The sequence below is a fragment of the Prionailurus viverrinus genome, chromosome B3 (genome assembly GCF_022837055.1).
Source record: "Prionailurus viverrinus isolate Anna chromosome B3, UM_Priviv_1.0, whole genome shotgun sequence".
Taxonomy (NCBI): domain Eukaryota; kingdom Metazoa; phylum Chordata; class Mammalia; order Carnivora; family Felidae; genus Prionailurus; species Prionailurus viverrinus.
In genome coordinates, this window is record NC_062566.1 from 58,462,007 (window position 1) to 58,475,935 (window position 13,929).

General features: G+C 45.8%; 1 protein-coding gene across 5 annotated transcripts in view; it reads right to left on the reverse strand.

Moving 5' to 3' along the window:
* The window catches only part of EIF2AK4 (eukaryotic translation initiation factor 2 alpha kinase 4), a 109,460-nt gene that overhangs the window by 25,058 nt on the left and 70,473 nt on the right, over positions 1 to 13,929 (reverse strand). For all 5 annotated transcript variants that reach the window (XR_007152828.1, XM_047861810.1, XM_047861814.1 and 2 more), the window contains 8 exons: positions 13,535 to 13,703; positions 11,709 to 11,825; positions 10,235 to 10,300; positions 7,587 to 7,757; positions 6,861 to 6,995; positions 2,759 to 2,866; positions 2,019 to 2,147; positions 446 to 532 (listed from right to left, as the gene is read on the reverse strand). Coding sequence is in view for 4 of the 5 variants with exons in the window: in XM_047861810.1 (XP_047717766.1) it covers positions 446 to 532; positions 2,019 to 2,147; positions 2,759 to 2,866; positions 6,861 to 6,995; positions 7,587 to 7,757; positions 10,235 to 10,300; positions 11,709 to 11,825; positions 13,535 to 13,703 (982 nt within the window). In the remaining variant the exon portion in view is untranslated. The remainder of the gene's footprint in view (positions 1 to 445; positions 533 to 2,018; positions 2,148 to 2,758; positions 2,867 to 6,860; positions 6,996 to 7,586; positions 7,758 to 10,234; positions 10,301 to 11,708; positions 11,826 to 13,534; positions 13,704 to 13,929) is intronic.

Below are 13,929 nucleotides of genomic sequence, written 5' to 3' on the forward strand. Positions count from 1 at the left end.
ACCTGACAAAGATTTAAAAGGGGACAAATATGTTGATTTTTTTTCTTCAAAACCAGAAATAACGGTTAGGAGGTGGTATATTTATGAGTTTCGTAAATTAAACGCGACAGAGTAAAACTGATTAGGAAACAGCCATAGGCTCTGCCAACCAGCATTTCGGTGTAATGATTATTCTTGTTTTCTTAGACGGAAAAGAGGAGCAAAGGGAGGAAAATAGGAAAAAGCTACTGCCACTGCGTTTGCATTTTTTAAGCTTGAAGGGAAGGATTCAGATGCAGATTCTCTCTTCCTCTATAGTCTTTCTCCAAGAATAGGTCCAGCCAATAAAATAATGGATTTCCACCCACACCCAAGGCCAGGGCCTTAGTGGGAAGTCAGGTGCTCCACAGTTAATACCCAGTTTGGAAAATCTGTTGAACTGTGAAAGATTTCCTTGGGTCTGTACCTTGACATAGCTTCGTCCTTTATCTGAGACAAGGGCCACGTAGGTGATTTCGTGATGTCTGCAGTATTCCTGGAGTTCTTCTTGGGACTGAAACAAACAAACCACAGTGTGTGAAATAAACACAGAACACCTACAGCGGCTTCAAGTGATTAAGGAGACTGCAAACACTGTGTTCAGCTAGATTTTCAAAGTGAATCACTAAACATGCTGACTTCAGGAGATATAAATATTAAGCCAGAAGAGTAAGAATTCAAAGGAGAATAAAACCTTGCTCTTCTTACGTTTGCTATTGTCCTAAGGGGCCACGAACAATCAATGTGGTCAGGTTTTCAAAAGCTCCAAATCTTGATGGAAGGTGCCAAAAATTATACAATACACATACACACAATGAAAAGGCCTCTGAGGGAAGCAAAGGCAGCAAAAAGAGTGGAAGGTGAGAAGCAGGACTGAAGCATAAAGTGAGCATCCGAGCGGAGATGCCTGCAGCGTATGTCACTGTGCAGGACGGAAGTCCCTGTTTCTGTAAGAGCTCTTCTCTAACAGTTTATGAAACAAGGAAACAAACGCAGGAGGATGCTCCAACGATTCAAAATTATCGCTCAACATACTTCTAAACAAGAGGCTTTTTATAACGTGCACAAAAATGGACGGCAGCAGCCTTGGAAACCTCTTGGTAGGCGATGTGCAAGGAACAGGAGGAAGGGTGGAGGCTGTTTCCCTGGGCATCTCTTCACGCTCCGGGGCACCTGAGTGTGGGCGAGCGTGCGTGCAACTTGATTACCTGGGAGCGCAGGCCCTTCTGTGATCAGCTGGTGGCAGTGCAGATGTTCTCTGAAGGCCCCCCCCCCTTCCTGAGGGGCCAGCAGGTTCGGGGGTGCCACCTCCCTCACTTCCATCCCCAGGGCAGGCTGCTGTGGGAGGTCTGAGGATATGTACGCACGCTAAACACGAAGTGCCTTTCGGAAGTGTGGTGGGTTGTGATGGCCCCGCGAAGATGTCCCAGCCTAATCCCTGCCAACTGAATATGTTGCCTTATATGGTAAAAAGGAATTTTGAGTTATGGATCTTGAGATAGGGAGATTATTCTGGATGGTCTGGGCGGAAACAGTGGGCCTTGTGAGAGGGAGATGGGAGGGTCAGAGTTAGAGATCTAAGGACAGAAACAGAGGTCGAGAGGAAAGAATCGACACTGCTGAGCTTGAAAGTGGAGGAAGGGACTAACAGCTGAGGGGTGCAGGAGGCCTCTAGGAGCTGGAAAAGTCAAGGGAAAGGATTTTCCCCCTAAAGCCTTCAGAAGGATCCAGCCCTAGTGGAGAATCTTGATTTGAGCCCAGTGAAACTGGTATCAGACTTCTGAACGCCAGAAACGTGAGGTAATCAGCCTGTATTGTTTTAAACCACTAAGTCTGCGGTGATTTGCCACTGTAGCAATAAAAAGCTAACACGGGAAGTAACTCTAACCAGAGAGAAGTAGAGTCTGAGGGAACTCTAGTCTAAGGCTGGAGGGGACGATTTGCCATTGCAGCCGTGACTACATGCACTCAACCCACGGGCATTTTTTTTGTCTCATTACCTGCGACCAGTCATACATGATTTGTGCCGTGATTCCCACCGTCCAGAGTTTCTGGGTGAGGTTGATGGCCCTGGACATGGACATCTGGCCAACACTTACGACCAGGAGGTCACAAGAGCTGATTGTAACCTGGATGAGAAACAGAGTGCTTACATTTAGAGAAGCGAGACCAGCACTAGGAAGGAGGCACCGCTCGAGTGAAGAGAGCACCCTGAGATCCTATATAGTAAGAGATGTGCCCATGGCTTGGCTTCAAAATGACTTAGCTTAAAAAAAAAAAATGACAGTCAAAAAACTTTTATATTAGTTTTTTTTAGAAAGAAATTATTTCAACTATCCTCAGCTGTCGAGAAGATCTTCTTTTCCTCTGGGAAAACTAATCTTGTCTGAAACACAAAGGAAGAAAAAAAAAACGTTTATAGCTCTGTAGAGTAGAGCAGGGTTTCTGAAAAAGGGGCTTTGACAGGAGTCTGCTAACAGCTAGAACATGTCACATTTACGTAGCGTGTCACAGCCGAGAGTGAGGCTGGCCAGGAGAAGACAGAGGAGCTGTCTGAGGTCCCTCAGCTACAGCTAAGGACACATACACAAGGATGGATGCCAAGTCTTAGGCTGGTCTATCATGGCAAAGATAGCTTCCCAAGGCCTCGGGCTATTGCTGCCACACCCAGGGCTGCATATAAGTGACTACGAGATGAAAAGACCACTCAAAGCCCACTGGAAAGCAAAACCGAACTTACAGGTTCTTCCATGTTGAGGATAGCAGCAGATATCTTGTCTATAGCTATGCTGACCCCAACAGCAGTGGGGATTGGCCCCAGAGCCTGTGGTCCTCTAAACTGGGGAATCTGTGAAGGAAGACACAGCTCTGGTTAGGAAATAGAGAAGAAACTGATCATGAGCAATGACTGAAGGGCACACACTTGTCAGCAACTTAACATCAAAGGGTTCAATGACAGAAAAGTGTGTGTGTGTGTGTGTGTGTGTGTGTGTGTGTGTGTGAGAGAGAGAGAGAGAGACAGAGACAGAGACAGAGACAGACAGACATGGGAGCAAGCAAGCACACATGCCATTTTAGGAAAATGTTAACCAATGTTGCATCTGGAGCTGCCCTGTTCAATATGGTAGCCACTTAGCCGCATGTGGCTTGGACATTTGAAATGTAGCTAATCTAAATTGACATGTGCTGTGTATGTAAAATACACACAGGTTGCAAAGACTCTGAATGAATAAAAAAAAGCATGTAGATTAGCTCAATAGTATTTAGATGTCTGATTACATGTTGAAATAATATTTTGGGTATACTGGGTTAAACATACACTGAATGCAAAGGCTTAGGAAAAAAAAGTAAAATAGCTTAAAAATTTTGATTCTATGTTCCATAAGAGATAATATTAAAATAAATTCCACCTGTTTCCTTTTTTTTTTTTTTCTTTTAAGCAGGCTCCATGCCCAATGTGGAGCCCAGTGCAGGGCTTGAGTTCACAACCCTAAGATCAAGACGTGAGCTGAGACCAAGAGTCGGACACTTAACCGACTGAGCCACCCAGGCCTCCCCCCATGTGTTTCTTTTTACTTACTTTATGTCATTAGATTATTTAAAATTACATATGTAGGTTCTGATTCTGGGCCAAGATGGGTAGCAACACTTCTATTTTTCCTGCCAAGTACAGCTAAAATTCCTGGACGTTACTTCTAAAACAAACGTAAGAAGCCTGTGAAGTGGAGAGAGGGGAGCAGACTGGCTAGGGACCACAGGATCTGGGGAATAACACATGAGGAGTTTCCTGGACTCGGTCTTTGCTTCATGTTTCTTGGATTGGGTGCTGGAGAAGCTGACAACCCAGAAATGCCAAGGAGAACCAACAAAAAAAAGCCCCCAGGAAAACCTGCTTTGTCTAGACCAAGAAAGGGGCAACCTGGCAGGGCAGAAAATGTTTAGAAAACACCTGCCCTTCTCCAGCCAAACACCACAGGAAAAAGCATAGGCCCGCTCCCACCAGCAAAGGCTGAGCAGGGGCCTACACATTCACCCAGATGTAAGGAGCCTCCTTCTCCTACCAAGTCTGAGCGGGGTGGCATCAGAGAAGACTCAGTGGGAGCCAGGACTCTCTTATCTGCCTGAGATAGTATCCTCCCCCCACCCCCCAGTGTCACTGGAAGCCAGGAACCAAAGGATATCAGACCCCCACCTCCATCCAAGCAGTAAGAAGCCCACACTCCTTGGGAGAGTGGAGGAGGCTGAGTCGGAGACTGGAACTTTCTCAGCTATCCAGCAGCAACGAGGTTGCCCGCCACTTCCCCCACCCCTCACAACAGTACCTGTAGAGGCATGTGGGAAACAGGACCAAGGAACCCCTCCCACCCTAGGGATGCTGAAGAAAGCTGAGGAAGGAACCTGAATCTTTACCCTTAGTCAATAGTACCAAGAACCCCCTGCCCCTCCAGTGTGCTATCAGAGGAGACCTGCCAAACCAGAAGATCTGGCTAAGCTCCAGACTCTCCTAACATAATACTTAAAATATCCAGGGTACAAGTGAGAATCATTCATCAGGGCAAGAACCACGAAGATCTCAAAATGTGTAAGAAAAGACAACAGGGCGCCTGGGTGACTCAATTGGTTAAGCGTCCAACTTTGGCCCAGGTCAGGATCCCATGGTTCTTGAGTTCAAGCCCCACACTGGGCTCTGTGCTGTCAGTGCAGAACTCGCTTCGGATCTTGTGTACACTACCCCCTCCCTTGCTCTTACGTGTACATGTTCTCTTTCTTTCTCAAAAGTAATCATTAAAAAAAAAAAAAAAATGACAATCCACAGGAGTGCCTGGGTGGCTCAATCAGTCAAGTGTCCGACTCTTGATTTTGGCCCAGGTCATGATCTCACAGTTCATGGGATCAAGCTGGACGTCTGGCTCTGCGCTGACAGCAAGGAGCCTGCTTGGGATTCTCTCTCTTCCTCTCTCTCTCCCCCTTCCCCACTCATGCTCACTGGCTTGCTCTCTCTGAAAATAAACATTAAAAAAAAAAAAAAAAAAAGAGAGACAACAGACACCAACACCAAGATGACAAAGATGTCAGAATTATCTGACAAGGATTTTAAAGCAACCATCATAAGAATGCTTCCAACAAGCATTGTGAACAGGCTTGAAACAAACAAACAAAAAAAGGTCTCAGCAAATAAGAAGGTAAAAAAAAACAAAAACAAAACTCTGGATGGGCTCAACAGCAGAATGGGGATAAGACGGGATAGAGCCAATGAAATTGAAGATGACACAAGAGAAATGACTCAATATGAAGACAGAACAGACTATAAAGCACAATGGCCCAGAACCTCAGGGATAGAACAAAAACTCAAACATTTGTCATCAGAGACCTAGAAGGAGAAGAAAAAGAGAGTGCAACTGAAGAGATCTTAGAATAATATGCTTGAAACATTCTCCCCCGGTGCAGTGGTGAGGGGTGGGCAGGTGGGAAGTGGCAGGAGACCCTGTTACTGCTGGATTGCAGGGCAAGTTCAGCCTCCCACTCAGCTTTCTCCAGCACCACCACCCCCACAGGGAAGGTGGCCATGTTACTGCTTGGCTGGAGGCAGGGATCTGAAATCCTTTAGTTCCTGGCCTCCGATGACCCTGTTCGGGGAGCACTGCCCAGGCAGATATGAAAGTCCCCGCTCCCGGCTTTCACTTAAGTGTTCTCTGATGCCACCCTGCTGGGGCTTGGTGGGGGGGCACATTGGAAAAGGACATAAACCTCTAGATTCAAGAAACTGAGATAATCCCAAAGAGTATGAATCCAAAGAAAGTCACACCAAGACATGTCGTGATCAAGTTGCAAAGTAAAGACAAAGGAAAAAAAAAAATCTTAAAAAGCATGGAGTGAAACCCAACTTTCTTATAGGGGAAAATTCAAATAACAGCACACTTCTCGTCAGAAACCAGCAATTCTTCTCCTCTTGGGTGTCTCAGAGTTTGGCAGCTGAAGTAAAAAGCGTAACACTGTCTGATGTGGATCTCAATGTATGGAGAGGAAGTATTTAAGACAATTATATTATAAATGGGGGGGAGGGGTATAGGGACTTAAAGAAAGATAATGGTTCTGTACTTCATTTGAACTAGTAAATGTCAGCACCAAAGGATCTATATGTGACAGAACAGCTCTGTATCTCAATTGTGGCGGTGGTTACGGGACTCTACACATGTGATAAAATGGCACAGAATTACACACATACTGTGTACCAATGTCTGTGTCCTGGTTTTGATATTTTATTATAGTTATGCCAGATTTAACTGTTCAAGGAAACGGAGTTCTCTTTGTGCTATCTTTGCAATTTTCTGTAAACTTGTAATTGTTTTAAAATAAAAGTTAGAAGTGCCTGGGGGGCTTAGCGGGTTAAATGTTCAACTCTTGATTTTGGCTCAGGTCATGACCTCACAGTTTGTGGGATCGAGCCCCACCACTGGGCTCTGTGATTGCTTGGGATTCTCTCTCCTCTCCTCTCCTCTCCTCTCCTCTCCTCTCCTCTCCCCTCCCCTCCCCTCCCCTCCCCTCTCCTCTCCTCTCCTCTCTCTCTCTCTCTCTCTCTCACCCAAACCCTGCTTGCGTGTGCTCATGCGCACTCACGCACTCCCTCTCTCAAAATAAACATTTAAAGATAATAATAAAAGTTAAAAACACTACAAATGCGGTTCACAATACATTTCTATTCCTCGATAAAAGGCATGTGGGTGGCTCAATGATACCACTGGTTCAGTGTTTCTGAAGGTGTGAAATATTTCAAAATATCAAGTTATGAAAGAAATGAAGCAATGCCAGAGTAAGTCAATTAATCCAGGGCAGGCTCTCACCAGCAGGTCGTATCGGCCACCAGCCGCAAGGATTTCAGATATAGCCCTTTGCCTCCGTCTGATGACCGCCACAAACTGGAAGATAACTCCGTTGTGCTGCTGCACCTTGTAAACCAAGCCCAAGTTGATCAAGACCTGTGAAGTGCAATCCCATGGAAACGCGTCAAGTGCACTGTTGTCCATGAATCACATGACAGCACCAGTATGATGTGGTACACAGTATAGCCTGCCAAGTAAGAGAAACTCTGCTCTCTTCAAGAATCCCCGCTTTGGGGCGCCTGGGTGGCGCAGTCGGTTAAGCGTCCGACTTCAGCCAGGTCACGATCTCGCGGTCCGTGAGTTCGAGCCCCGCGTCGGGCTCTGGGCTGATGGCTCAGAGCCTGGAGCCTGTTTCCGATTCTGGGTCTCCCTCTCTCTCTGCCCCTCCCCCGTTCATGCTCTGTCTCTCTCTGTCCCAAAAATAAATAAACGTTGAAAAAAAAAAAATTAAAAAAAAAAAAAAAAGAATCCCCGCTTTGCTGAAGCAGAATTGCTGTTCAATAGGAATCATGACGCTTGCAAGGAAATTCTGATTTAAGCCAAAATTATTACTAGATACCAACAGTTCCAAAATATAGAAAGTAGAATTCTGGAAAAATAAAACACTTACTCGCATTAACTTAAAAAACCCATTTCCCCCTTGTGCTAATGCTACAAATCCATAATAGAATCCAACAGTTGCCAAACCTGTAACTTTATGCCAAATTTCTTCAGAAGTCCAACAATCTCCTCTAGATCTTTTAAGCCGTACTTCACCAACTGGGCAACACCTGTTTTCTGTTTTATTAACGAATTTATTGCTGGCGTGAGATCTTGCAAATCTCCCTTCTGCTCAATAAATTTGTAGAGTCGATACAGCTGGAAAGCAAAGAGGCACATTTAGCTTCCCATCCACGGTCGGGAAGATGCACTTTACACGGTGTTTTGGACACACGGGGGTCATGGCAAAGCTTGTGCACCTCCATGAGGAGGGATTTTGTGGTCAGAGGCAATTTTAGCCTTTACTGGGATCCTGACTAAGATTATCGTTTTCCCACAACTTGGAAGCACCTCACATAAGTGCTTCTGGCACCTGCTCCCAGTCAATGCTGACCCCTGCAGAGCAGAGCCTAGTCCCCAGTAGAGCCACCGTTACAGATTTCCAAGCCAGTACTGTTCCTCGTTACCTTCCTCATTCTCATCTACTCCTGTTACTTCAGGCACAGAAATCGGGGATGGAAAGGTCAAGTCTGACTGGTTCTCATTCTATTCTGAAGTAGCCAGAAATTCCCTCTCCTCCCTTTGCTGGAGTAATTCCTGTTTGGAGCCTTGGGGCACAGCTCGGGCGTTACCTCCTGCAGGCAGCCTCTAGATCCTTCCTTCCCTCTGACTTACACCTCCACCCCAGCTCTGAGCCGCTGCACCCACTGTCTTCCACAGGAGGGCAATGGCTAGAGATTTTCCGCAGGCCCGGCCCAGTTCCTGGCACACAGCAGGTGAAGGAGGAAGGAACTATGGTCATACACCAGAAAGAAAATTCGCACTTTAGCTTCTGGGAGTTAAACAAAATTCTAGCTATTTTAAGACTATGTAAGTATAACCTGGCTCAACAATAAACTGGCACATGGAAACCAAGAACTGAATGAAGACTCAGCTTAATACAGTTTAATAACCATAAATTACTTGTATTTCAAGTTTTAACATTAAATTACCCCCATGAATGAGGTGCAAAAACAGTAGAGACAATATCCCCACATCTGGGCCCTTCACCCGGTCACCAACAAACTCTACGTGACTTTGAACAAGTCACAAAATCTCTCTGCGCTGAAGATCCTTTGTCGTTAAACAGAAGACTGGGCCAGACACTGGCTTACAACACTTCTACCTTCTTTTCTAAGATCCTTAGGGTTCCATTTGTACATAATGAGAGCATTCAATGTCTTTTATCAAGTGCTGATTCTTCCATTTTTAAGCCAATCAAACTTCAAATTAGTGCTTATCATCAAGCACCCAGGGATGTAACAAAAAGAGGCTGACATTTTGACAACGGATGCAGCTATCTATCATGTGCAAATGTGAAATATTTTTGCAAAGTGGTATTACTTCCAAGAACCTTTTGGGCCCGAACCTTCAGGTAAGGAATCGCTGGATTGGGCAGTTTCCTGAGTAGATTCCTTGTGCTATTTATGTCTGGGATTCTATCTGCTCATCGCTATGTGCTGTGTAATGCCTACAGTATTATGTAGGTACTGTGCTTCATGTTAAAATATTACGGCTCTGGTCACTTTGTGTTTCATTAATATCTCTTACAATACTTAATATCTAAAATTTAAGCTGGCTTAATTTCTCGAACTCCTAGTACTATGCAATCTGGTTTACTCTCTCTACACCTACAAACTGTGTGCTGATTGCTTCGAGCTGAGGTCTGAGTGTGCCGTGTGTGTGCAAGTTGTGTTAGAGAGCCGCGGGTAGACCTGTGCTGCATGGATCCCCCCATGGCTTTTTACAGGCCAATATGAATGGAGTTGATAGCAGTCTATGGACTCTTCAACTGACTCCTTTAATATCCCTAGCGCTGTGCCTACAGCCCACACTGTAGGGGTCCTCAAGAATGAACACCTCTGCCCAGTCTGTGCACGATCATATTTTCATCTATTTCATACATGAATTTGCTGATCATCACAAACTCATGTAACTGAGTGCCCGACCAGGGCCGGAGGGGTTCGGGCCAAGTTTAAAGAAGTATCTCTTCTTGTATAAATACTCAGGAAAATGTCATGACTCCATGAAGTGTGGGTTACTGTGTCAAAGATCAGAGACCAATCTGAACATGACAGAACATGAGAGAACATGACAAACCTGTTTACCCCATGAGATATACTGCCACTGCGATCAAATATAAGATTTCAGGAAGAAATGTACCAGGAAGGCAGGAGCTTTAACTCAACTCTGAGGTGTTAGGAGATCGGGAGGGAGGGGATACAGTGGTGGGGGGAAACCCAGATGATCTGCAGAGCTCTGTGCCTCAACCCAGTCCCAGAGGATCTATTTCAGAAGAGGACAGCTCGTGCTAGACCCACTCGGCAGGAGGCCGTGGCAAGCACAGCCCTTACACAGTGTAAGAGCAAAGCATCTGGTGATCAAGAAAGAAGGGGATGATGACTGCACATTAAGCAGCAGCATGGAGACGCAGGCTTGGATCACAGCGCTGGGCTCTCTTCTCCTGATCCCTGAGGTTGCCATGGTACCGATTAACACTAGAGGGAAACCGGTCTGGGAGGCGACAGGGGACATTCTCTGGTATCACAAAGTTACAGAGACATGTAGACGTAGTAGCACCGTGACAAGGTACTTACACTATTAGACGACAAAGACAGATTACAAAACTTGGCTTCCACTTCTGTCCTCGTCAGCTTTTCTGTCTAATGTAGAGAGAAAGGTAACAGCGAGAGTCACCAAATTTGGCCCCGAACAAGATATAATATTCAGGCTAATTCTGACAAGCATATCCTCTACTCCAGACAAACTGCTTTCTAATCATGGAGGATGGATCAATTCTGTGATTAGGAAAAAAAAAATTTTTTTTTCAATTCACATAAAAGAATTAAAAGGGGGAAGGTGCACTTGCTGAATGGTGAGGCAACCCTGAGCTGGACTGGCCGAACCAGAGTGCTTCCGTTTGGATGGCACGGGAGTAACTGATCCGTGTTCCCCAAACAAAAGCCACATGCGGACAGGCTCTGAGCATTGCGTCCCATGCCGGCAAAGAGGCTGTGGCTGTGGGATAGGAACAAGAAGGACGTGGAGCCCCCCTGCACAATCCCTGGTGTTCCTGCCAGTGTCCTACTGACGCAGTAGGTCTGTTACAGCCCAACAGCAGCAATATTTGGGGCTAAAGCACCACTGAGAAACACACAGTGAAATTAGGGCCCTGGATGCATACCAGTCAGATAAGAGAAAAGCTAGTTAGGTTTTGGGGGGCGTGAGGCGGGGACCTGGGTGGCTTAGTCAGTTAAGCATCCAACTCTTGATCTCGGCTCAGGTCATGATCTCCCAGGTCGTGAGTTCAAGCCCCACGTCAGGCTCTGCGCTGATAGCACAGAGCTTCCTTGGGATTCTCTCTCTCCCTCTCTCCACCCCTCCCCTGCTCATGCTCCCTTTCTCAAAATAAATAAAGGAACTTTAAAAAATGAAAATAGTTAGCCTTTTTTGATGTACAGAAAACCAGTACAGTAAGCCAGCAGAGGCTTCCACCATCTGTTCTGACTCAATCACACAGCTTTTGGCACTTTAGATTACTGAATCTCCTGGATGCCTTATTTATTATAAAAACCGTATTTAACATGAAAAGAAATCAGAAAAGCATTCACCTTCAATTCAGCACTGTAACACTATTTAAGATTTTCGGTGGTTCCCCTCCAGGCTCTGCACGCATACTGTAGAGTATCTACACACATACTGGAGAGTAATGAACCCTATGATGCAGCTAAATTAGCAAGAGTAACTAGACATAGCGCTGCCCCAGCCCCACAGGAAGGAGGTGCTAAACGAGGCCCCACCGAAGTTGAGACCACTCTCCCCCAGTCCAGCTGGTCCAAATCTATACATTAGTTTACTGATAAGTACAGGTGTTGCTGGAAGAACTAAGGGCAGGGCATAGCCTTTTATTCTCAATATAGACACTCCCTCCAATTGTTTTTTTTTTTTTACCTTAGAGCAATGAGGGAAGGAGATAAAACTCCGAACTCAGTCTTATGGTTACATCACAAAGAAAATATTTATCAACTATCAGTATCTTTCAATCTCAAGTCCAAGTAATTAAATGCTTACCACGGCATCATACAGAATAACATAGACTTGACTGAGTTTATCTTCTGGGATCCCACAGTGTAAGAGGATTGCTTTCAATAACATGGTATGGTTCAGGTAAATACTGTAATTTCTTTCCTAGGATACAAGAGAAAAAATGTTGGTTTCATTATAAAAGTAGTATAAGTACATCACCAAATCCAGAAACTTCCCACCAACTTGCCATCCCTGCAGGGCATTGTGGGAGGACTGAATCTTAGCATATTGCCTTCTAATTTATTTTTTTTCATTAACATTGCTTTTACATTGTTAAAACCAGAGTATAATATAATCAAACGCCTTTAAAAAAAAAAATGATGGGGTGCCTGGGTGGCTCAGTCGGTTAAGCGTCCGACTTCGGCTGAGGTCACGATCTCTCGGTCTGTGGGTTCGAGCCCCGCATCGGGCTCTGGGCTGATGGCTCAGAGCCTGGAGCCTGCTTCCGATTCTGTGTCTCCCTCTCTCTCTGTCCCTCCCCCATTCATGCTCTGTCTCTCTCTGTCTCAAAAATAAATAAACGTTAAAAACATTAAAAAAAAAATGTTTATTTATTTCTGAGAGACAGAGCGCAAAGAGGGGAGGAGCAGAGAGAAAGGGAGACACAGAATCCGAAGCAAGTTCCAGGCTCTGAGCTGTCAGCACAGGGCCCGACGTGGGGCTGGAACTCACGAACCGTGAGATCATGACCTGAGCCCAAGTCGGACGCCCCATAATCAAACACTTTAATATAGAGATCCAAAATACTTTGGTTTTCAGCTATGGTGAAAAGCCTGAGTGAGTTTACACAGATTTCAAAGAGGGAGAGGATCTGGTTCAACGGTAACTGACGTTTAAGGACGGGCTGGTGGAACAGCTGTCATGACTTCTGTCCACCTGAGGTGATTAGCCAGCATTCACAGAGCAGTGAGCTACACGCGGCAGGGTATACAGCAAAGTGGGCACAACAGCTCTGCCCTCAACCAGCAGGTGGCACCTCACCTCAGGGGCTGTTGGGTTGAGAAGGAAAGGTGGCTGGCCAGCTGATGAGGGAGCAAGCAGGCTTTCGGGACAGAAGGGGTCCAAATGGCAGCTGGGAAAAGAGATCTTTCTAGACAAGGGACAACGTGACTGGCACGGTGGTGGGGGTGAGTGGGCTCTTATGTGGGATGCGGAGGGAAGGCTTGAGGAAAGCAAACAGTTATGCCAGAGCAGTCTCTACTGGCGAGGCAGGATGCAAGCTCATGGAAAGAAAGTAAAGTTGGGGAGCTGAGAGACAGCGTGGGGTATGGGGGCGGGGGGGGGGGGGGAGTCACAGAGCGTTCTTAACAGGGTGAATGTACTAAAAGCATCCTAGGGGGCACCTGGGTGGCTCAGTTAAGAGTCCAACTTTGGCTCAGGTCATGATCTCACGGTTCATGAGTTCGAGCCCCGCATCGGGCTCTGTGCTGATGGCTCGGAGCCTGGAGCCTGTTTCAGATTCTGTGTCTCCCTTTTTCTCTGCCCCTCCCCTGCTCATGCTCTCTCTTTCCCTCCCAAGAATAAAAAAAAACAGATAAATACATTTTTTAAAAGCATCCTAGGAATCTTAGCTGATTTCTTGCATTTTGGAAGAATGGGCAGAGCAACAATGCCCTTCCCTCAAACCAGATAAAAACAAAACCCATTCCTTTCCAGGTAGAGGGAAGAGCCTGAGATAAACCCAGAAGTAACTTCATCAAACTTAGTCATTTTAGTAAAATGTGACCCCCTACTGGTAAAGCCCGGGGTGGGGAAACAGGGTCAAGGAATCTAGCGGGATGACCTTGGCATGTTAGACTCTGGAAAGTCACCTGAAGCGCTGGGAACTCCTGGATGATTTCACAGATCGTATAGATGATTTCGGCAGTGGGCAGAGAGCTGTTGGTGGTAGATGTGACAATATCAAATGCACACTCCAGAAGCTCTTTGGGATGAAATCGGTCTAACTTGCGAGGTCTGAACACACGTTCTATGCAGTATCTGGAGAGAGACACCCAGATTTACAAGGTCGCTGCTTCCTGGAATCAAATATGCTTAAGAGGTTATGGAACAAGAGAAAAGAAATCTGAGAAAATGAATCAGTGGTAGGATCAAGAGGCTTTAAAGAGAGATTTAAGTGCCAATTCCTAGGGCTGCCACTAAGTACAGGGCTTGATTTGTTCTTTAATGTTTGAAACAGAGATGAAGTTGCATGCAAGAAATAATT